This window comes from Lampetra fluviatilis, chromosome 53 (genome assembly GCF_964198595.1).
Source record: "Lampetra fluviatilis chromosome 53, kcLamFluv1.1, whole genome shotgun sequence".
Lineage (NCBI taxonomy): Eukaryota > Metazoa > Chordata > Hyperoartia > Petromyzontiformes > Petromyzontidae > Lampetra > Lampetra fluviatilis.
This window is the reverse complement of record NC_136327.1, coordinates 4,105,600-4,130,139: the sequence shown is the minus strand read 5'-3', so window position 1 is coordinate 4,130,139 and position 24,540 is coordinate 4,105,600. Positions and strand designations below refer to the sequence as shown.

The window sequence follows — 24,540 nt, the reverse complement described above, 5'->3', positions numbered from 1 at the left end:
GGGGGAGGTGGGGGTGGTGGGGGTGGTGGGGGTGGTGGTGGCGATGATAATGGTTATTAGAGTAATATCCACAACATAATCCCATTGCTTGGATGTTGATAGCGTAATGCATTATGCATAGCAGATTCCGAATCCGCAATCCGCGCATGAATAGTAATGGTTGGGGGCATGAGGAATGACATTTATTTAAATAAACTTTGCATTTAATCCTAATCATTCCTAAACACAAATAATTACAAGCCCCTCTGTTGTGAACATGGCAAATCTAATTAGAATATGAATGTGCAAATTAGCACTTTTCTATTAAGCAGATAAACAAGGGCTCGCAAAGCAGACGTTTATCGATATTTTTGGTGTTTACCACTCAAAGTTTCCGGGTTGTCCAGGAGTCAGAGATGGTGAGCCGGCACCGCTGGGTTCAAGCCCAGGTTTGAGTCGCCCAGCTGTGGTTAAACCAGGATCCGATCCTGGGTCTAACTCATCCACCCACCCACCCACGCACACACGCACGCAGGCACGCACACAAGTCATCGACCCACCCACCAACCCACCCATCCACCAACCCGCAATGGCCAGCGTGGTGAAGTATGGTCAAACGACCCCCACATGGCCCTCATCCATCCACGGATTGAAGCATTCATTTAAACGCATGAAAAAATTTGCATCAAGGCGCCCTTCCCCCCTTCCAACCCAGCTTAAATATACGCTCCAAGCGTGGTGGTATTTCATTCAGACGCTGTCTCCCCGACAGACCTGGTCTTCACCGGAGGACGGCTGCTTGTGTTGTGACCGAAACGTCGTGAGAATTATTTTATTATGTTTTATTTTTATTATTTTATTACTTCCCGTCTACGTGACTTTACCGAAAGAACCAAGAAGACGAATCCATGCAGTCACGAAAGCTTTAAATCGAAAAAAACCAAACAAACACACACACAACCCCCCCCCCACCACCAACCCCCCACATAAACGAACACAAAGTCTCGAGATCGCAACATCAAATGTGAACGACGCTTTTTGCCGTTGATATTCGTGGCCGAGTCGGGCTTGGCAAGGGGACACGCTTATGAATTCAACGCCAAACAATGAGGATTTAAGTTTCCTGATGTCGAGCTAAAACCTGCTAGGGGACGGGGGGGTAAGGGGGGGGGGGGTAAGGGGGAGGGGGAGGCACGATTTGTCCCCCCCCCCCCGTTCGGTGTGTCGACGACACTGCCGAACGGGGAAGACACAAGGGGGCGTGGGTGGAGGACACAGAAGTGCAGTACAACGATGGAGGTTGCTGCTCGCGCTGCAGCCTGTTAGCCAACTGTCACGCACGCTGGTCGCTCATCCAGGCAGGCTTTGTCAGAATCAGAATATTTACTGGTAGGAACCACCTGGTTCCACCAGCTCACAGGGGATAATTGTGTCCGTCCGTCCGTCGTGCAGGGAGGGGCTGGGTGGGGAGGGGAGGGCGAGAGCCAGCAGGTGACGAATTTAGGGCCGTCCATAAATGACGTCACGCGATTTTGGACGATTTTTGACCCCCCCCCCCTCGTCTCACGGCGTCACAAAAAGTCAGACCCCCACTCAAATATGACGTCACAAAGCTCTGCCCCCCCACCCCCCAAAACCATATTACCATTTTGAAAGTAAAACATGCTTCAAATCGCTTTAAACTATCGTCATTGTAGTGCGTATTTAATGCGGCGCTGCACTCTGATGTTGTAGGAGTGTCGTTATAAACATTTAGTGTTGTTATAACAATTCCATTTTGATTTAAAGTTGCGCATTTTTACGTGACGTCATATTTCTAAACCCCCCCCCCTCGTCACAAATCGTCACAAATGTCTGACCACCCCCCCCCCTAGGTGCGTGACGTCATTTATGGACGGCCCTTTTGCACGGGGGTGTGACCGCACGAGGTTTAGCCCCACAGTGACATCTGCTGTTCGCGTCGTTTATAGCAGCACGGCGTTTACTCGTTGGGTACCGGGAGTCGCGTGGACATTATTAACGAATTTACGATATACTCATCTTCTTGGTTCTTTCGGTAAAGTCACGTAGAAGGAAAATAATAAAATAATAAAAAAATTCCATTCAGACTGTCTCCTTGACAGCCCTGTTCTTCACCTGAGGACGGCTGCTTGCGTTGTGGCCGAAACGTCGTGAGAATTATTTTATTATGTTTTATTTTTATTATTTTATTATTTCCCTTCTACGTGATGACTTTACCGAAAGAACCAAGAAGATGAATCCCTGCAGTCACGAAAGCTTTAAATCGAAATTTAACGATATACTTTTTATTTTATTTCACCAGGTCAGGCCTGGTGAAATTATTTTATCGGATACTCCATAGCTCTTCTTTTCTTTCCCCCCCAGAAACGATTTGGCCACAAATGATAGCTCAACGAAGTGCCTTGCGGTCACGTGGAAATGTACAGCTGCCAAATGCTCTAAACGCGTGATGTTGATTCTCAATGTGGATGGAAAAACCGGAGGGCCCCGAGGAAAATCCACGCGACCACGGGGAGAGAGACACGCAAACTCCAAATATACAGCAGCAGGCGTCAGGGTCGGGATCGAACACACGACCTCCTGTATACCGGGCGAGATAGTTAACATTTCCTAGCCACCGTGATGATGATGAGAGACACAAACTCCAAATATACAGCAGGCGTCAGGTCGGGATCAAACCCACAACTTCCTGTATACCAGGCGAGGTAGTTAACATCTCCTAGCCACCGTGATGATGATGATGAGGATGAGAGAGAGACGCAAACTCCAAATATACAGCAGGCGTCAGGGTCGGCATCAAATACACAACTTCTTGTATACCAGGCGAGGTAGCTAACATCTCCTAGCCACCACGGCGCCCAGGGATCGATGGGACTGACGGGGGTAATCGAGCGGTAGGCGCAGCGGTTAGCGCACTCTGATGTGGGCCAAGCGAGAGAGAAAAAAACACACGCACATTTGGTACGAATCAAACCTTTCAAACGCAGCAATAAAACGTCGAACGCTTAAACGTACTTACGTTTTTTTTTTACTGCCACATTGTAAAACCACGTCGATCAAAACATACGGTTCAAACGATTGGCCTCGCGCAAGAGGCGCGTCTGGAAGATTGGCGATCGACAGCGGGACCGCGAAGAACAACAACGGAGCGACGGCCGAGGCATGGAACGCGTCCGACTGGAGATGGAGCGAAGAAACCGGACTGTGCGCTGCATGTGCCGGATGGATAATTTGCACCGCAGGATCACGAGAGGTGACGGCGTCGGCTTGCAGAGGCCTTCATCCAGCTGTGGATTGCCCGTGGCTGATGACGATGATGTTGATATTAAGCCATCGTTGGTCAATGCTACATCTACAAATGGCCAGTGATGGTATAAGAATGGTAACTACCTTTGTAACCGCTGTGACTTGTGGTCCGCTTCATGTAAACCACCCTACAGTGTACACAGACACACACACACTGTAATCACGTGCACGGCTTCATTTTGGCCGGGGCTGTGTGTCTGCGCCGGCGACTCGGCACACCACATCCAGTATGCGTCCGCCAAATTAGCAGCAAACCCAAGCGGAGCCCGAGCGCGGTCAAGAGTTGACATCGCCTTCAATTAGCGCGTGCGTCCAACGCGCATAGCCTCAAGTGCTGTTAGCGAGCAGCACCTATGAAGGCAGGCACAGCACACAAGGGGGTGGCCAACACCACGCCCGACCGCCTTTGTCTCCCCAGTGGCGATGTTTACACAACCGCACCAGGTACTCATTTGAGGCTGAGTCGACCTAGAGGAGGTCCAGGACCGGTTCAGATAATCGTCAGTGGACACACACAGGCGCACTGCCACCCAAGCCAACCCACCCCACCATCTCTGCTCCTCCCCCAAGGGCGAGATGCGACTTGGCCAGCCCTCGGCTGACATTTCCCTGCAGAGAGAGGAGGAGGCCACGTCGCTATCTCGCGGTCTCTCCGCGCCGGGGATTAAAGTGGCTCGCTCGGCGTGCGCGCGTGTGTGCGTCTATGTGTGTGTGTGCGTCTGTGTGTGCGTCTGTGTGTGTGTCTATGTGCGTCTGTGTGTCTGTGTGTGCGTCTGTGTGCGTCTGTCCTGGCAAGGATTATTCAACATCGCCTTGCTAGGCACGCTGAGGAGAGGCTTGCGGAGCCCCAATGCGGTTTCAGGAAAGGGCGGTCCTGCACAGATGCCATATTTTCTGTCCGTCTGCTACAGCAGAGGTGTAGGGAATTCCAAAAAGACCTACATCTCTGCTTTATTGACCTGGTCAAGGCCGATGATACCATCAGTAGGACTGGGCTCTGGGTTGTTCTTCGTGCTTTCGGAGTCCCTGACCCTCTGCTCACGATCATTAAGGACCTTCATGATGGTGAGCGGGCCCGGGTAAAACTACGTGGCCGGGAGTCGGAGCCTTTCCCTGTACACCTTGGGGTGCGACAGGGATGTCCTCTGGCTCCCACATTATTTAACATCTATTTCGACTGCGTAGTTCGTGAAGCCTTCAATAGCTGTACCGGGGGAATTTCCATTTGGTACAGATATAATGGGAGGCTGATCGACGCCCGGGTGCGATCAAGGGATGGCTCCCTATTGGTCAACCACGTTATGTATGCCGATGATTTGGTAATAGCTGCTCATTCAGAAGAGGAGTTGGAGACGCTGCTGCTGAGACTGGAGCGTGCCACTAAGAGGTGGGGCCTTACCATCAGCCCCTCCAAAACTAAGCACCTGCCTGGGTATTTTGTACCATCGGACACTTCACCCCCACAACTCCCAATTGGTGATGGGGCAGTTGTGGAGAGAGTGGAGAGTTTCCCATACCTGGGCAGTGTGCTTATGACCGGCTCCAGTTTATCAGCAGAGGTCTCACTCCGAATCAGTCGAGCGGCAATATCTTTTCATCGGTTGCGTAACGCTGTGTGGAAGCTACCTGGTCTGTCGCTCCGCACGAAGCTTCAGGTCTTCTCGGCCACGGTCATTCCCTCCCTTCTCTACGCTTGCGAAACGTGGACCCCCCTAGTGGAGCATCTTCGCCGGTTGGAAACATTTAGGCTGGCCTGACTACGATCCATCCTGGGTTTAACCAGGCTGGATTGTGTGAGGAGCTCACAAGTCCTTGAAAGATCTGGGCAAAGTCCCATCAGTGAGCTCCTCCGGCAGGCAAGGCTGCGTTGGCTGGGTCATGTAGCCCGCATGCCCAGCCACCGCATGCCTAAACAGCTTTTGTTCGGCCGGATCGAGGGGGCTAAACGGGCGCGGCACGGGCTAGAGAAGAGATGGAGTGATGTGGTACAGGAGGACGTGGAGCTGAGTGGACTTGCCGATGACTGGTACCAGCGGTGTCAAGATCGGCCTCAGTGGAGGAGGCTCGTGAAGGACGCTACTGGGCAGTTGGAGGCAGTCGCCCTCCAACAACAACGGAGGGCGGAGGAGCGACGCTCACAACAACGAGCGGAGCGCCGGGTGGCTAAAGCACAGCAAGTTGGTACAGTAGGGGGCACAGGTGGTGCATCAGCCAGTCATCTCGGTCATCTCGGTCAGTCGACCCGTGGCACCTGGGTCTGCCCCGTGACCTCCTGCCAGCGGGCGTTCGACACTTCACGTGGCCTCAAGGTGCACATGGCCTGGCACAAGCGTCGTGGTGACGTCACCGCCACTTAGTGGCGAATGGCGGTTGTTGTTGTTGTCTGTCTGTGCGTCTAGGTGCGTGCGTGTGCGTCTGTGTGTGTGCGTGTGTGTTTGTGTGCGCGCGTGTGTGTGTTTGTGTGCGCACGTGTGTGTGCGCGTGCGTGTGTCTGTGCGCGTGTCTGTGCGCGCGTGTGTGTGCGCACGCGTGTGTGTGTCTGTGTGCGTGTCTGTGTGTGTGTGTGCGTCTGTGTGTGTGCGTGTGTGTGTGCGCGCGCGCTGCGTAATCCCCCCGCCGTGCGCTTAATCCACTCGCCTTGAGCCGTCGACGGGAGGCAGCGGGACAATCCGCTGCTTCATTGTTTTTATGCAAAACAGTTTCATCGGGTTGTGTTTGTTTTTTGTTCAATCGCTGAATAAGTTTCATTGTTGGGGAATCTTGAACGCTCATCGCCCAAAAGGCCAGCGACGATCGGTGCCTTGCTTGTGTATTTGTTTAGTACCATTGCCGTTTAAAGGCAATGGCTTGGCATGTTACACGCGCGCGAGTGTGCATTGTCCAAGGCTCGCGGTGGAAATGGCATCAACGTGCGGAGAGGCGAGTTCTAAGGAACCAAAGGCATGCTTGCCGCACAGGGACAGCTGGCACTGGGGGTGCCCCCATTACAATCGATGTATCTCGAACTTCTGTCGCAACTCTACGTAGCCCACCGTGCTAATCGGAGGTGCGGGGGGGCCATAAACTAAACACGAAAAGCAGCTCTAAAGAAATGAGATTTCAATCCAGAGCATTTAAAAGTGCGTTGTAGACTCCAGCGGACTTCCCAGCATCGGAAGGAAGAGCGTTCCAGACGGCCGCATCATCAACATCGCCACCATTAACGTGATCATCATCCACTGCCTCACCATGCAGGTAACCTCCTCAACATCACCACCATCACGTATACATGTTGGACTTCTTTCGCACCGTACACGGCCAACCGTGCGAATCGGAGGTGATTGTGACAGGACAACAAACTAAAGCATCTCGAAAGGAACGAGCTTTCAATCGAGATGATGATGATGATTTCAAAGTGCATAGCACCTTCAGCGGGCTTCCCAGCATCGGAAAGAAGAGCGTTCCAGACGGCCGTCTTTGTTCCACGGCGTGGTTGATGTCTGTTGCGAGAAGTGCAGCGGCCTAGCGGTCGTGAATTCCGTGACCCCACCACCACCACCATCATCGAGTTCACTCCGAACGCGCCGGGTTTGGCCGTCACGGACAAACGCACGGCGATCCGAACACTCACAACTCCTCCATTCCCTGTGTCTCGTTCTCCAAGTCGTCTTTAAAAATAAACAACTTCTATACCAGATTTGAAGCTTTCGTGACTGCAAGGATTCATATTCTTTTATTATATTTTAAAAAGTTAAAATATAATAAAAGTAAAAAAAAAATCACGACGATAGCTGTATCTCACTGTATCAAGTGAGATACAGCTATCGTGATGTGACGGTTCCACTTGAAGACGGAAGCTTGTGTTGCCTCCGAAACGTCGTGATTTTTATTTTATTTTTTATTTTACTTTTATTAATTTAATTTTTTTACCTACTTGACTTTACCGCAAAAACGCTAAGAATATAACTTCTATACCCAGTGATTGCGTGCGCGCGCGCGTGCGTGTGGAAAAATGCAGCAAGTTGGCACAGTATGGGGAGGGAGGGGGGGGTACAAGCTGGTGCATTTGCCAGTCATCTCAGTCAGCCGCACCACGGCCCCCTGCTGGGTCTGTCCCGTGACCTTCTTGCCAGCGAGCCCTCGACAACTGCACGTGGCCTCAAAGTGCACCTAGCCTGGCACAGGCGCCGTGGTGACGACACCGTCAATCAGTGGCGAATGGCGGGTATCGGTGCACGTGTGTGTGTGCGCGGGCACATAGGTGCCCGCTAACAGCACTTGCCCCAAACAGTCTGTTACAGGCTATACGGGGGATCTTTGTCATTGTGTGCACGTGTGAGGGAGCGGTAGTGTAGTGATTAGCGCGCCGCGCTACGAACCCGGTGATCCGAGTTCGATTCCGGCCACTAACACCGGTGACGATTATCTGAACCGGTCCTGGGCTTTCCCTAGGTCGACTCAGCCTCAAATTAGTCCCTGGTGCGGTAGGTAAACATCGCCACTGGGGAGACAAAGGCGGCCGGGCGTGATGCTTGCCATCGTGTGGCCGTGCATGCCTTCGTAGTTGCTACTCGCTAACGGCACTTGTCCCAAACGTCTGTTACAGGCTATACGGGGGATCTTTGTCTTGTGTGTGTGTCTTACCAATGTGTGGTGCATGAAAAAGTGACCGTACATTTGCAGACAATTGGAAACGTGTGCAGGATGGAGGAGAATAGGGGGAGCAACTCAGACGTTTATATTAGAGAGTGGCAAGTGATGTGGATGTAATCAGGAACGGGAGGAGGTTGTGATGGGCGGGACAGGATGCAGGATGTGGGAGGAAGGGTGACCGAGACGGGCGGTGGAGTGGTGGCCAAGGGGGAGACCTCGGATCAGCTACTGCCGACTGCGTTTGACCTTAAGAGGTCAGATGGCTCTATCGGGAGGAAGGCAGCAATGGCCTAACGCAGCGACCAGCAGCGGAGAGAACTTCGTCGATGGTTTCAGTGCCTGCCGCTCGCTCTGGCTCGAGACAAATCAAACGCTGAGCCCCGTGGACAACCGCGCATCGGGAAATCTCGCGGAATTCGCTGTGCCCGGTGCAGCTCGTACACGAAGGGTCAACCACGCGCCCACACAGAGCGAAAGACGTCCCCCAAAGACCGCCTCCACTGCCGCCCCGTACCGCCTTGACAGGCGGTGCTGTTGGCAAGTGCTGTTGGCAAGTGCTGTTAGCAAGTAGCACGTACGAGGGCCGGCGCGGCACACACAAAGGGATGGCGATGTTGACACACACGCACACGCGCACACACACACAGCGATAGGTACACGAACACACACACACAGCGATAGGTACACGAACACACACACACAGCGATAGGTACACGAACACACACACACATAGCGATAGGTACACGAACACACACACACACAGCGATAGGTACACGAACACACACACATACATAGCGATAGGTACACGAACACACACACACATAGCGATAGGTACACGAACACACACACACAGCGATAGGTACACGAACACACACACATAGCGATAGGTACACGAACACACACACACACAGCGATAGGTACACGAACACACACACACAGCGATAGGTACACGAACACACACACACAGCGATAGGTACACGAACACACACACACACATAGCGATAGGTACACGAACACACACACACACATAGCGATAGGTACACGAACACACACACACAGCGATAGGTACACGAACACACACACACAGCGATAGGTACACACACACACAGCGATAGGTACACGAACACACACACACATACATAGCGATAGGCATAGGTGGGACAAAGTCATTGTTATGCAAGTCCAAGTCGAGTCGCAAGTCATCAAATTCATGACTCGAGTCTGACTCGAGTCCAAGTCACATGACTCGAGTCCACATCTCAGAGGTGGGACAAAGTCATTGTTATGCAAGTCCAAGTCGAGTCGCAAGTCATCAAATTCATGACTCGAGTCTGACTCGAGTCCAAGTCACATGACTCGAGTCCACACCTCTGGCGATAGGTACACGAACACACACACACATAACGATAGGTACACGCGCACACACACACATAGCGATAGGTACACGAACACACACACACATCTTCTTGGTTCTTTCGGTAAAGTCACGTAGAAGGGAAGTAATAAAATAATAAAAATAAAACATAATAAAAGAATTGTCACGACGTTTCGGCCACAACGCAAGCAGCCGTCCTCAGGTGGAGAACAGGTCCGTCAAGTAGACAGAGTCTGAATGGCACGCTCCAGGCTTGGAGCGACTATTTATGCTGGGATGGAGGAGCGAAGAGCGTCTTGACAAAAGAATTTGCATATCACACACACATAGCGATAGGTACACGCGCACACACACACATAGCGATAGGTACACGAGCACATACACACACACACGTGTCCGCCCTGGTGATTTGCCACGTGGAGTGTAGGATTCAGCTCTGAGCCTTGGCGGTGCCAATTACTGTCGGGCAGCAGCAGCAGTGGGATGACCCTCGTCCCCGAGCGGGACAGCGTCCGCGTGGCCTGCACCGGCCCCACGTGTGGCCCGATGCAGGGCCACCCCCCCCACCCCTCCCCCCTCGATTCCCCCACAGCAAAAGTAGGCGCTAAAGGTGGGGCCCTACTGGGGATGGGCCCTACACCACCACGCGTCTCTGTGTCCCACCCAAGTTCACTCTCCTTCTGAGCCGCGTGTATCACAGCTAGCCACCCCTCCCCCCTCCTCCCACACACGTAACACATTTACCGACCCGAATTTGATTCGCGCTCACTGCCAACACCAGCGACGATTATCATTATCTTAACCGGCCCTGGGCCTCCCCTAGGTCGATTCGGCCTCAAATAAGTAAACCTGGTGCGGTGTGTAAACATCGCCACTAGGGAGACAAAGGCGGCCGGGCGTGGTGCTCATCACCCATCCACATCGTGTGCTGTGGCAGCCTTCATAGGTCCCTCGTGAACAACACTTACCCCAACAGTCTTGATATTGATCTACGGGGAATGTTGTTTTTCTTGTTGGGGTAGTGGTAGTGTTGTTGTTGTTGTTAGCCCACTTCGCTACGAACCCGGTGCTCTCAGAGTTCTATTCCTGCTCAGGAAACATATTTGAACAGGTTCAAAGCCTCCCATAGGTCGCCTCAGTCTTTTAAAAGACGAGTACCTGACGTGGCGTTGACAACACCACCTCCTCGTGTGCCGTGTCGTCCTTAAGTGAGTGCTCGCTCGCAGCACTTGCCCCAAAAGTCTGTGGAGGCTACACGGGGGATATTTGCCTTTGTGTGTGTTGTGGGGAGCGTTGTTGTAAGCGGGTTAGGGTGATGCACTACGAACCCAGCGATCAAGAGTTCGATTCCAACTCTACGGCCAACACCAGTGACCATTATCTGAACCGGTCCTGAGCCCCCCCCCCACCTAGATCGAGTACCTGGTGCGGTGTGTAAACATCGCCGCTGGGGAGACAAAGGCGGCCGGGAGTGGTGCTAGCGCACCCACCCCCTCGAGTGCTGTTACGGCCTTCACAGGTGCTGCTCACTAACAGCATTTGCCCCCAACAGTCTGTGCAGGCTATACGGGGGATTTTTGTATCTTTAAAACCATCAAACAATAAAACACGGGGGGGGGGGGAACAAGACGATGCGATCTGCCCCCCCCCCTCTCTTCCCAGGATTAAGGCTGTAAATTTCCACAGAATGTCTGTGAGGTCTTTGGGGAGGGGGGGGGCTTAAGGGGAAACCCCTTGGCCCAAACTACATGTGGCCACAGAGCCACAAAGGTGGATGAGGAAGTTGCCACCACGCCCTCTGCGAGCGTGGCTGGCTGATGCGCCATCTGATGTGCCATCTGCCGCGGAGGTGCCAAGGGGCGCCGCGAGGAGGGTGGTACAGGGGGGTGCCCAACCCCAAGCGCAGCGTTGACGTGACAGCAGAGGTCGCAAACGGGTTTTGATTCCTTACCCGTACCCGGCCGCACCAGGGTCGCAAACGGGTACACGCACCCGTACCCGGCTGTACCCGTCCGTACCCGTACCCGGCCGGGTACGGGTAGGGTACGGGTATCGGGTACCTGATTGCGACCTCTGGGATGAAGCCATGTTGCAGGCGCGGGTGGGTTGATTCTAGGAACTTGAATTGTGAGAAGAGACAAGACGTTGGGAAATGAGTGACAAACGGTTACTCACTAGTGACTCACGGTCTACCCGTACCCGGCCGCACCAGGGTCGCAAACGGGTACCCGTAAGGGTAGCCGGGTATCGGGTAGGGTACGGGTATCGGGTACCCGGTTGCGACCTCTGCGTGACAGTCAACCCGCTGAAATTCTCAGAGCTGGGATCGAATGAAACATTAACCGCAGATCCAACGATGGGGGTGGTGGGGTTCATTTTTCACCATTCCGCATCATCAACATCAACGTGGACATTCCCACTTCCTCATTATGCAGGTACATCCGCAACATCACCACCATCAACATCACCATCATCTTATTGGTTCTGTCGCTAAAGTCACGTAGATCGAAAATTAATCATAACAAAGAAAGTGAATTTAATAAAAACACATTAATGTTTTTTTAATTCACTTTATTTGTTATCAAAGGGTACCACACCCGAGAAGCAGCGAGCATCGTCACGGGGCGGCTGCGTAACGCCACCACGACACCACGACGCTACGCCACGCGAGAGTGTGTGTGTTTGTGTGTGTGTTTGTGTGTGTGTTTGAGTGTGTGTTTGTGTGTGTTTGAGTGTGTGTGTGTTTGAGTGTGTGTGTGTTTGTGTGTGTGTGTGTTTGTTTGTGTGTTTGTGTGTGTGTGTTTGTGTGTGTGTTTGTGTGTGTGTTTGAGTGTGTGTTTGTGTGTGTGTGTTTGTGTGTGTGTTTGAGTGTGTGTTTGTGTGTGTTTGAGTGTGTGTGTGTTTGAGTGTGTGTGTGTGTGTGTTTGTTTGTGTGTGTGCTTGTGTGTGTGTTTGTGTGTGTGTTTAAGTGTGTGTTTGAGTGTGTGTTTGAAAAAAAATCAAAATTTGAAAACTAATTTCCAGCCATTTTTTGCCTAAAATATTTTTAAAGTCACTAACACATGGGATGGACTTTTTATTTATTTGTTACAATAATGTCTAATAGTGTATTGTATTACATTGCTCTGTTTTTTTTTATCTTTTCTTGTTTCATTGTATGTAATGGCAGAGATTAGGGATTAATAAAGTACAACATTAACCACAATCACATAAACAGAAATCTATGCATTGTTATATGAAGACAAGTCCAAATATTGTGGCCAAGGTTAATCAAATTGTTGTTTTTATTTAAATAGCATAGCAATTATGGGTGGGGGCGGGGTGGTTGGGGGGGGGCAGGACTAAAGGAGATGAGGTAGCGGTTGGGGGGGGGCAGGACTAAAGGAGATGAGGTAGCGAGGCACCGCGGCTCAGATTGGCAGGTCACGTGGCTCAGATTGGCAGGTCACGTGGCTCAGAATCAGATTGATGTAAACTGGAGGAAACCCGTCGAGCTATAAAGCTCTTTGCAAATCCTTTATATTAAGTTCACTTGCTTGCGCGCTTGCGCGCTTACGACCATGCAAATTTGTCGGTCGTTTTTTAACCCACTTCCCGTGATCCAATCGAGCTGACATTTTGCACATAGACTCGTTGTGCGTGACAATTTATTTTCGTGAAAATTGGTTTCCAAAATGTTACACTTTTTAGGATTTTTTAAAAAAATATTTAATTACCAATTGCTTAATGGTGGCAGGCAATCATCTGACCCATAGGTGGCAGCCATCTCAAGCCAGAGGACGAGAGGACTCTAGCCGCCACGCATATAAAGGATTTATAGTGAAAAACTTAGTTTTTACGGGTTAATTTTTTAAATCCTTTATATTAAGTTCACTTGCTTGCTTGCTTGCGCGCTTACGACCGTACAAATTTTTCGGTCGTTTTTGAACCCACTTCCCGTGATCCAATCGAGCTGACATTTTAGCACACAGACTCGTTGTGCGTGACAATTTATTTTCGTGAAAATTTTCAAAAATGTTACACTTTTTAGGATTTTTTTTTAAATATTTAATTACCAATTGCTTAATGGTGGCAGGCAATCATCTGACCCATAGGTGGCAGCCATCTCAAGCCAGAGGACAAGAGGACTCTAGCCGCCACGCATATAAAGGATTTATAGTGAAAAACTTTGTTTTTACGGGTTAATTGTTTCACAGATGTCCAGCAAAGGGAGGGGGAAGAGGGGGCAGCGTGACAAATGGCAGCTCCCATTGTTACAACAACAAAAACACCCCCCCCCCCCAAAACTAAATATTTAAAACGCGTAAGAATTTGCGGCTGGCTGTGACCCGCCACCTCCTCCTCCTCCGGAGTTGTCGTCCACCAAACCTCCGGAGTTGTTGTCCACCTCCCAAGCGAAGGCGCGCGACCTCTCGCCGGGTTCCTCTGCGCGCGCGTGGCGCCGTGCGGCAACCTCCCTCGGGGCGGGCGCCTCGATTAATTGTCTTGCTGCCGTCTCGTCCACGCGGAATCATCCTTCATTGCCCGTGATCTCGCGGCGTGCGTGCTAAAAATACGGCGAGCGCGCGGCTGGCTGGCGGGCGGGCTGGCGGGCGGGCAATTGAGTGAGTTGGAGAGCGAGATGATGGGTGAGAGAGTGAGCGAGCAGGAGAGTGAGCGAGCAGGAGAGTGAGCGAGCAGGAGAGTGAGCGAGCAGGAGAGTGAGCGAGCAGGAGAGTGAGCGAGCAGGAGAGTGAGCGAGCAGGAGAGTGAGCGAGCAGGAGAGTGAGCGAGCAGGAGAGTGAGCGAGCAGGAGAGTGAGCGAGCAGGAGAGTGAGCGAGTTTCAGAATCTCCTCCCGCTGCCCCGAACGCCTCTCACGGTCGCGGAAAATAAAATACAACAATCTAAAGGTAAAGGTCGAACCACCCCGTAGAGCCTCAACAGACGTTTTTGGGGCAAGTGCTGTTCGCGAAAGCAGAAAAGGTTTGATTTGCTGGAGCGGAGAGTGTGTGTGGAGGGGGAGCGCGGTGAGATGAGAGGTGGGAGAGTGTGTGGAGGGGAGTAGAGTGAGATGAGAGGGGGGAGGTAGGAGAGTGTGTGGAGGGGAGTAGAGTGAGATGAGAGGGGTGAGATGGGAGAGTGCGTGGAGGGGAGTAGAGTGAGATGAGAGGGGAGGGGAGAGGCAGGAGAGTGCGTGGAGGGGAGTAGAGTGAGATGAGAGTGGAGAGGTAGGAGAGTGCGTGGAGGGAGAGCGGGGTAAGATGAGAGGGGAGAGGCAGGCAGGGACGATCGTGAAATCGATCCGGGGGTTGGATTGGGAGCCAACGGGAGATGGATTGTGGTGTCGGGGGGAGACGCGGTGGGGGGGGGGGGGAGACGCGGTGGGGGGGGGTGGGGAGACGCGGTGGGGGGGGGGGGAGATGCGGTGGGGGGGGGGGTGAGTCTGGACCACGTGGGTGCTGGGGGCTAGAGATCCCATCGTGAGTTTGGCGGCACGAAACTTCGCTATCGCGAGCGCCGCCTCTTCATGTATTTACGACGAAGAAGCTCCCACCTCGTCCCCCCTGTGTGAGATGCCTGCCATGTGCGGGAGAGACTCCAATTAACCTCGGCGAGTGTCTCCCCTTGCTCGAGCAATCACTCGGGGAGAGGTAATTACAGCCTTGGTACCACCCCTCTATCCACTCGCCCGCAAATTACAAATTGGCAATGCAGATTCAACACGCAGCACCCTCACTCACGCACGCACAAAGACAAAGATCCCCCGTATAGTCTTAACAGACTGTTGGGGCAAGTGCTGTTAGCGAGAACCTATGAAGGCCGCCACGGTACACGAGGGGGGTGGGTGGCCAACACCACGCCCGGCCGCCTTTGTCTCCCTAGTGGTGATGTTCACACACGGCACCAGGTACTCATTTTTAGATTGAGTCGACCTAGGGGCGGCCCAGAACCGGTTCAGATAATCGTCACCGGTGTTGGCTGTGAGCGGAAATCGACACACACACAAATACAAAGATCCCCCGTATAGCCTTAACAGACTGTTGGGGCAAGTGCCCTTAGCGAGTAGCTGTCAAGGCCAGTATGGCACACGGGGTGGGTGGCCATTTCCACGCCAGGTCGCCTTTGTCTCCCCACCACACCAGGATACTCAAATACTTAAGGCTGAGTCGACCTAGGGGGTGTCCCACAACCGGTTCGGACATTGGTCACCGACGTTGTGCTGTGAGCGGGAATCCAACTCGGGTCGTCGGAGGCTGCAGCGCGACGCGCTAACCACTGCACCCACCGCTCCCCACGCGCGCGCACGCGGACGCACGCGCGCGCTTTGTGCGGGTCCCATGTTCATTGTGAGAGCGACGCGAGTTTAGTTATTTTAGAGGGATTCCCCGGGGAGCGTGGCTTACGCGCGCCGCGGAGTGACCTTTCCATCGACGCGGACCACCTCCATAATCCCGCCTCCCCCCCACCACTCTCCACGCTCCCTCCCTCCAGCTACCTCCACCTCCTCCCTCCTGCTCCCTCCTCTTCCCTCCTGCTCCCTCCTCCCTCCTCCTCCTGCTCCCTCCTGCTCCCTCCTCCCTCCTTCTCCTCCCTCCTCCTCCCTCCTGCTCCCCCCTGCTCCCTCCTGCTCCCCCCTGCTCCCTCCTCCTCCCCCCTTCCCCCCTGCTCCCTCCTCCTCCACCCTTTTCCCCTGCTCCCTCCTCCTGCCTCCTCTTCCCTCCCAGGCTGGATCGTAGACAAGGCCTCGAGACGCGCGAGACAAAGACACAATTCCCCGTGTAGCCTTTAACAGGCTGTCGGGGCAAGTGCTGCTAGCGAGTCGCACCGATGAAGGCCGCCACCAGGGGGTGAGTGGCCAGCACCACGCCCGGCCGCCTTTGTCTCCCTAGTGGTGATGTTCACACACGGCACCAGGTACTCGTTTTTAGATTGAGTCGACCTAGGGGAGGCCCAGAACCGGTTCAGATAATCGTCACTGGTGTTGGCTGTGAGCAGGAATCGACACATACACAAATACAAAGATCCCCCTTATAGCCTTAACAGACTGTTGGGGCAAGTGCTGTTAGCGAAGGCGCACATACGCACAGACACCCAAACACAGAACACATCAACAGACACACAGAAAGCTCCATACAGAACACACAACCACACAGACAGCCGCACACATAACACACACAGACACGCAGTCACACACAAAACAGACTCGCGCGCTCTCTCTCTCGCTCTCTCACAGTTCGATACATAAATTAATTAATTTCGTGCTTTGTGGGGCGAAAATTGCCCCAATTAGCGGGAGAAGCAGCTGCGTTCGCGAACAACTCACACTGAGCCCACCGCCCGCGATCGCTCGCACACGGCCAGATTAGCCACGCAGTACAGCAAGTAGGTCGCTCAGCGCCGGGCCCTATCATCCGGGGACTTAGAATGTCTCCACCGAATGATTTGGCCCGAGCGTCTCTCGGGCTGGAGCAGGAAACGCGACGCGTGGCGTCAGAAGAGGGGCGACACGGTGGCTAGGAGATGTTCACTACCTCGCCTGGTATACAAGAGGTCGTGGGTTCGATCCTGACTCTGACGCCTGCTGCTGTATATTTGGAGTTTGAATGTATCTCATCATCATCACGGTGGCTAGGAGATGTTAGCTACCTCGCCTGGTACACAGGAGGTCGTGGGTTCGATCCTGACTCTGACGCCTGCTGCTGTATATTTGGAGTTTGCGTCTCTCTCTCTCTCATCATCATCATCACGGTGGCTAGGAGATGTTAACTACCTCGCCTAGTATACAGGAGATCGTGGATTCGATCCCGACCCTGACGCCTGCTGCTGTATATTTGGAGTTTGCGTGTCTCTCTCTCATCATCATCATCATCACGGTGGCTAGAAGATGTTAACTACCTCGCCTGGTACACAGAAGGTCGTGGGTTCGATCCCGACCCTGACGCCTGCTGCTGTATATTTGGAGTTTGCGTGTCTCTCTCTCTCCCCGTGGTCGCGTGGATTTTTCTCCGGGTCCTCCGTTTTTTCCCCTCCACAAACAAGCAGATGATTTGGCTGCTATAAATGTCCGATAAGCCATGTTCGTTGAGCTATCATGCGTGCCAGCCAGGTCGCTTCTGAAAAAATAATCTACATAGCTCAGTGGGCCTTACCTGGTAAAATAAAAACAATAGTTTAGTTTTAGCGTAGATTAGAGAATGAGCGTTCACAAACGTTCCTGTGATCCACCAAACCCCCTCCCCGCTGCTGTCTCCGCCATGCTGGGTTACTACAGGCCACGTGCGGCACAGCCACAGCGGGTTCGTTTGCACTCGACGTTTCGGACAACCGCCCCTCTTCAGAGAAGTCCACGTGACGGCCGGCTCAACCGCGCGCCCCTGGCAGTGAGCCCTGCGCCCACCGCGTGAACCCCGCGTGAACCCCAGCGGGAAGACTCGCTCCATCACTCACTCACCCACTCCATCACTCACTCTCTCACTCACTCTCTCGCTCACTCACTCACTCGCTCACTCTCTCACTCACTCTCTCACTCACTCTCACTCTGTCGCACTCTCTCACTCACTCTCTCGCTCACTCACTCACTCGCTCACTCTCTCACTCACTCTCTCACTCACTCTCTCTCTCTCTCTCTCACTCACTCTGTCGCACTCTCTCGCTCACTCTCTCACTCAGCCGCTTCATCACTCTCTTACTCTCTCACTGAGACACACTCTCTCTCACTCGCTCTCTATCGCACTCACTCACTCTCTATCTCTCACTCGCTCTCTCTCTCACTCATCTGCTCCATCACTCACTCTCTCAGCCGCTCCATCACTCTCTCACTCTCTCACTCAGACACTGTCTCTCTCACTCACCCGCTCTCACTCTCTCACTGAGACACTCCCTCTCTCTCTCACTGAGAGAAGATAAACCAGCGGCTCGGCGCCCCGTTCCCTGTGACGAGGGGGGTCAGACAGGGATGCCCCCTCTCGGGGCTGCTGTACACCCTGTCCATTGAGCCACTGCTACGCCACCTGAGACGAAATCTGTCTGGCTTCAAAGTCCCGGGACCTGAGAACACAGTCGTCAAACTCTCGGCTTACGCAGACGACATATGCGTCGTCCTCAACGGCGCACATGACGTATCCACGCTCTGCCAGGCGGTTGCAGTGTACGAGAGGGCCTCCTCCGCCAAGGTCAACTGGCCCAAGTGCGAGGCCCCGTGTTTAGGGCTGCAAGGCGGCATTCGCTCTGTGCTCTTCCCAGGAGGAGTCATGTGGCGGGACGATGGAGTCAAGTACCTGGGGGTTTACCTGGGGAAACCACATGTCGCTCTGAACAACTGGACCGAGCTAGCCGACACAATTGAAGCTAAATTACTGACATGGGCACGCCTCGCACCACAGATGTCATTCAGGGGACGAGTGCTTGTCGCTAACACCCTGGCTGCATCCGTGCTGTGGCACAAAGCCAAGGCCCTCCAGCCTCCTGCTCGGCTACTCGCCAGAGTCAACTGCTCACTCGCTCACTTCGTCTGGCACGGGAAGCACCGGCTCAGGCCGGGCGTTCTCTGCCTGCCGGTGAGCGAGGGCGGCCAGGGTCTGGTAGACGTCACCGCCAGGATCATGAGTTTCAGGCTCATGGCTGTCAGACGGCTGCTGTACGACCGGGAGGAGCTACCCTGGAAGTTGCCGGCCCTCGCCCTGCTGAGAAATGCAGGGGGGTGCCTGGGGTACGGAAAGGAGCTTTTCCTGATGGACCTGAGCCTGGTCGACTACACAAGGCTGCCAGGTTATCACCAGAGCCTCTTGGACGCGTGGCGGAGCCTCGAGTGGAGCAGAACACGCGCGCCCTACGACCTCGCGCAGTTCCTGAACGAGCCCTTGTTCTGCGACAACCTTTTCAAGGGAATCAGAGGAGAGAGGACCCTGCCTCTACGCCTCACATCAGCAGGGCTGCGAAAAGTCTTCCACCTCGTGCAGGCCCACCAGCCCAAGTGGAAGACCGCAGCTGAGATCGCCAACACCGCAGGGCTCCGCTCCATGCTCGCTGGGGAGAAGCTGCTGCGAGACGTACTCCGCGCCATGAAGGAGCTGCGCCTTAAACTAGAAGCACCGGAGGATGGTGGCGGCCCCCCCACCCTCCTCTTTCCCAGAGTTGTGTTTCTCCTGCGCCAACCCCCCTGGCCACAGCGACTCCGGTAAGCTCCTGAAGCTCCGAAGCTGCAGCAACGTGCCCCTCAAGAGCGCCCCAAACACAGCGCTCTGCACGTGCTGTGTCAAGGCGCTCTACACGGGCTGTGTCAAGGCGCTCTACACGTGCTGTGTCAAGGCGCTCTACACGTGCTGTGTCAAGGCGCTCTACACGTGCTGTGTCAAGGCGCTCTACACGTGCTGTGTCAAGGCGCTCTACACGTGCTGCGTCAAGGCGCTCTACACGTGGCCGTGTCAAGGCGCTCTACACGTGCTGTGTCAAGGCGCTCTACACGTGGCTGCGTAAAGGTGATACATTCCCGGGACCTAGCCGACCTACCGGACACAAAATGGAGAGACCATTTCTCTCCCCTCATTGCAGCCGCCCCCCAGTGGAAACTAATGTACAAGTCTCCCAGTAGCCAAACGCTGCGGTGACCTCCAGTGGAGGTTGGTACACTGCACGTTGCCATCGGCCGTGTGGCTCAGCCGAATCTCGCCAGGGGTAACAGACTTGTGCATTTCCTGCGGTGCCAGGGAGGATCTGCCCCACCAATACTTACACTGCCATCGGCTCAAGCCAATGTTCCGCCTTTTGGGGGACATCTTCAGGAAACTGAGGGTGCCTTTCTACAACAGCAGCTTCGTATATGGAGTGCCTTACCTGGCAAACAAGCGCCATGACCTCGCCAACTTCGCCTGCGCGCAAGCGAAGATGGCGGTGTACAGAACGAGGAAAAAGATGCTGGAGGGTGATACTGACGGCTGCTCTGTGCTTCCGGTGTTCAGAGGCCTGCTTAAGGCGCGGCTCCAGCTGGAGCACGCGTACCACACACACGTCGGTGATGTGCACGTCTTCTTCGAACGCTGGGGAGCCGGAAAGGCCCTTTGCACCAGCGTGGACGGCACCCTCGTGTTCACTTTCTGAAACGCTCGCTCGTCACCGTGGCGTGAGCGATGACACCACAACCACGTGACTTTTGTCTTTTGTGTTGTGTGCGGTGCTTTCAGCACCACAGCACGTAGATTTGTAATGATATGTAACGTTTGTTTCTTTTTGTTTGTTGGCGACTGTTTTTTCATATTGGAATCGCCTCCGGTGCTTTTTTGCTGCTGGCGGCAATAAAAGTTGTTTAAAAGTCAAAAGTCTCTCACTCACCCGCTCCATCACTCACTCTCTCAGCCGCTCCATCACTCTCTCACTCTCTCACTGAGACACACTCACTCTCTCACTGAGACACACTCACTCTCTCACTCACTCTCTCTGTCACTCAGTCGCTTGGCGCTGTATATCTCCGTGAGCAGAGGCCGTGCCAAATGTACGGCGAATCGGGGCTACTGCCCCGGGCCCCGCGCTTTGGGGGGAGGGGGGGAAGAGGGGGGCCCACTTCGACATCACAGTGTCAGACGTAATGCTTCCAGTTTAGTTTGAAGGCAAAGGGGGGGGGGGGTAGGTACACAGTGGGGTTTGCCCCGGACTCCCCACCCCCCCATGGACGATCGTGTCCCTTGGGTCTTCGTGCCCTGCGCACGAACACCGCGGGGCGAGAGGACGCGGTGTGGGGGGGGTGGGTGGAGGAGGTCGCCGCGATCCGAGGTCTCGGCCGACGGTTCGCTCTCCCCCGCGGTGACGTAAACAAGAAAACACATCGCCACTCGGGAGACGAAGAACGTAGCCAACCGATTAGCACGGTGCGAAAGAAGTTCAACACACGCACACGCACGAACGCATACACACACACACGCACACATACACACGCACGCACACACACACGCACACGCGCATACACACACATAAACACGCATACACACGCACACGCATACACACACATAAACACGCATACACACGCACACGCATACACACACACACGCATACACACACACACGTGCACACACACACGTGCACACACACACACACGCACACACACACACATACACACACATACACATACACACACATACACGCACAGACGATGCAGTGTCCTGGCTCACACCACCAGCGACTCGCTCCGCTCGAGAATCAATTTAAATTCACAGACAGCGGAGCTCCAAGTAGCTGGATTTCAGAGTTGCCAATGCGGCGCACTGACCCGCTGGGGATCGAGTAGCGAGCACCCTATGAAGGCCGACAGGGCACACGAGGGTGTGGGTGGCCAGGATCACGCCCGGCCGCCTTTGTCTCCCTCGTGGCGATGTTGAATACACACTCGTTTGCGGCCGAGTCAACCTAGGAGAGACCCAGGACCGGTTCAGATAATCGTCACCGGTCGCTGCTGATGGCCGTGAGACGAACTCGGGTCGCCGGCACGCTAACGTCTTACAGCACCGCTCCACCCGCACAAACAAGGCAAAGAACCCCCGTGTAGCCTGAAACAGACTGTTGGGGCAAGTGCTGTTAGCGAGCACCTACGAAGGCCGGCACGGCACACGAGGGGGTGGGTGGCCAACACCACGCCCGGCCGCCTTTGTCTCCCTAGTGCCGATGTTTTTTAGGCACCGCACCAGGTTTTCATTTGTGGCTGAGTCGACTTAGGGGAGGCACAGAACCGGGTCAGATAATCGTCACTGGGGTGTTGATGGCCGTCAGCGGGAATCGAGCCCGGGTCGCTGGGTTCGTAACGCAGCGCGCTAACCGCTACACCACCGCTCCCACTACACCCACACACAGACACCATGCACACACACACATATATATAATATTACGTAAGTATGGGCTACACAGTACTTGCGTAACCATTGCGGCTGACGAGGCGATCCTTGTGAAACGTTCCTTTCTCTGCTGTTGGCTCACATCCTCCACCCAATTATAATATTCCCACTGCGTTGCGAGCGGCCAACTCTCAGGATGACACGCGGGGGGGGGGGGAGCGCGTCCTCTCGGAGTTCTTCTTCTCAAAGTTCGCAACGAGCCGCGTGACGCCGACTTCGTGCCAGACAGCTGTCCCGCAAATATGATGCCCTCTTCATTAAAACTCACGAAAACATTTCACCAAGTAAAGCCATACCGAGCTATACAAGAAAGTTTTTTTTGTTTGAGGAAGCGAGCTGCCAATCGCAGATGACAGCTCAACGAACTGGTTTACAGCGGACGGAGGATCCGGGAAAAAAAATCACGAGACCACGGGGAGAGAGACACGCCAACTCCAAATATACAGCAGCAGGCGTCAGGGTAGGGATCGAACCCACGACCTCCTGAATACCAGGCGAAGTAGTTAACATTTCGCCACTGTGACGATGATGATGACGAGAGCAGACACACAAACTCCAAACATACAACAGGGATAAGGATCGGGCTCGAACTCACGACCTCCTGTATACCAGGCGAGGTAGTTAACATCTCCTAGCCACCGTGATGATGATGATGATGAGAGAGACAACAGGCGTCAGGGTCGGGCTCGAACCCACGACCTCCTGTATACCAGGCGAGGTAGTTAGCATCTCCTAGCCACCGTAATGATGATGATGATGAGAGAGACAACAGGCGTCAGGGTCGGGCTCGAACCCACGACCTCCTGTATACCAGGCGAGGTAGTTAACATCTCCTAGCCACCATTAGAGCCCCACCACCAGCAGCGCGCCTGCACGCCCTCTAAAGAGTGAATTCGCTCGATTTCAATCATCTGAGTGGTCATCGTTCCCCTTGTCCCGCACCCCGAAACACACAGTACTGTGCAGTGTAGATGATCTCATGCACGTCCTCTCTGCACTCGCCCTCCAGCTACGACAAGACTTACCCCCAATCCCTATCACGGCCACTGTCGCAATACTGCACCAACCCCTATCAATACCCCAGCCCCTATCACTGCACCAACCCCTATCACGACACCAACCCATATCACTACCACCAACCCTACCACCACCCCTACCCCTACCACCACCCCTATCTCTACCACCACCCCTATCTCTACCACCACCCCTACCCCTACCACCACCCCTATCTCTATCACCACCCCTACCACCACCCCTACCCCTACCACCACACCTATCTCTATCACCACCCCTACCACCACCCCTATCACTACCCCTATCACCACCCCTATCACTACCACTACCACCACCCCTACCCCTACCACCACCCCTACCCCTACCACCACCCCTACCACCACCCCTACCCCAGCCCCTCGTGAACCACTCCAACCTGTTCTCCTGTCACCATAACCACACCACCACAGCCCGTAACAAGCGCACACTCAGTCTTAACGACTCGTCACACCTCGTGTGACACAGTGCCGGCCTCCAAGGGTGCTACTCGCTAACAGCACTTGCCCATACAGTCTGTTAAGGCTATACGGGTGGTCTTTGCCTTTGTCACACGCGTCGAAGGACCGCGTGAGAGATGGCGACGGATTGGGGAGGCCTTCATCCAGCGGTGGATCGATGAGTGCTGATGATGACCTTGGCGTACGCGGTGCCGACCGCTCCGTCGAAATACATCCAAACACCTCCATGGCCGGAGGAGGAGGTGGTGGTGGTGGCGTCTCCACACGTGGTCTCTAATCCAGCACCGTGGAGGCGACAGCGAGGAGGGTTGGTGGATCACCGCGCAGACTTTGTGTGGAAACTCGAGGCAGAGCCCCGTACCCCTGGCTCGCTAAGGAGACGGCGGTACAGCAAGAGCGCGGACTAATCCCCATCTGTTACATCCGTGTGGGATCGAGCGTTGCCTCCTCGCACGCGTGGGTGTTCCCCGAGTGCTCCGGTTTCTCGCCACGCGTACGCAACGCTCATTCGTTGGCTGAAAACGTGTTCGTGTGTGTATATGTCGAGGACCGCAGAACTCGGGCAATTGTTGGTAGCGTTGGTTCACCGCCTGCTGTTGCATTCTGGCCCGTGTCTGCGGATCCCTGGCGGATCGCGAGCGATGCAATTTGCACGAAAGACGACGACACTGCTATATATAAATCTAACACATTTTTGTTTTTTTTACACTGCACAGATATAGATTAAACAAATTCAGCGACTAGGGAATTACCCCACGGGCAGCCGATGTTAGGCGCGATGCTGCATAAATTCAAGTGAGAATACCTCGTCGAGCAGACGCAAGAAAGGCCGGCTGAGCTGCACGTTAGAGACGCGA

General features: G+C 54.1%; 1 protein-coding gene across 2 annotated transcripts in view; it reads right to left on the bottom strand.

The window, feature by feature from the left end:
* Window positions 1–24,540, bottom strand: part of YJEFN3 (YjeF N-terminal domain containing 3) — a 93,472-nt gene that overhangs the window by 50,161 nt on the left and 18,771 nt on the right. Inside the window, exon 1 of one of the 2 annotated variants that reach the window (XM_078879255.1) lies at window positions 13,682–13,842. The exons of the other annotated variant lie outside the window; for it this stretch is intronic. Coding sequence (XP_078735381.1) covers window positions 13,682–13,827 — 146 coding nt within the window. The 5' untranslated portion in view covers window positions 13,828–13,842. Of the gene's footprint in view, window positions 1–13,681; window positions 13,843–24,540 lie in introns of those variants that run through there. 2 annotated transcript variants of the gene reach the window in all.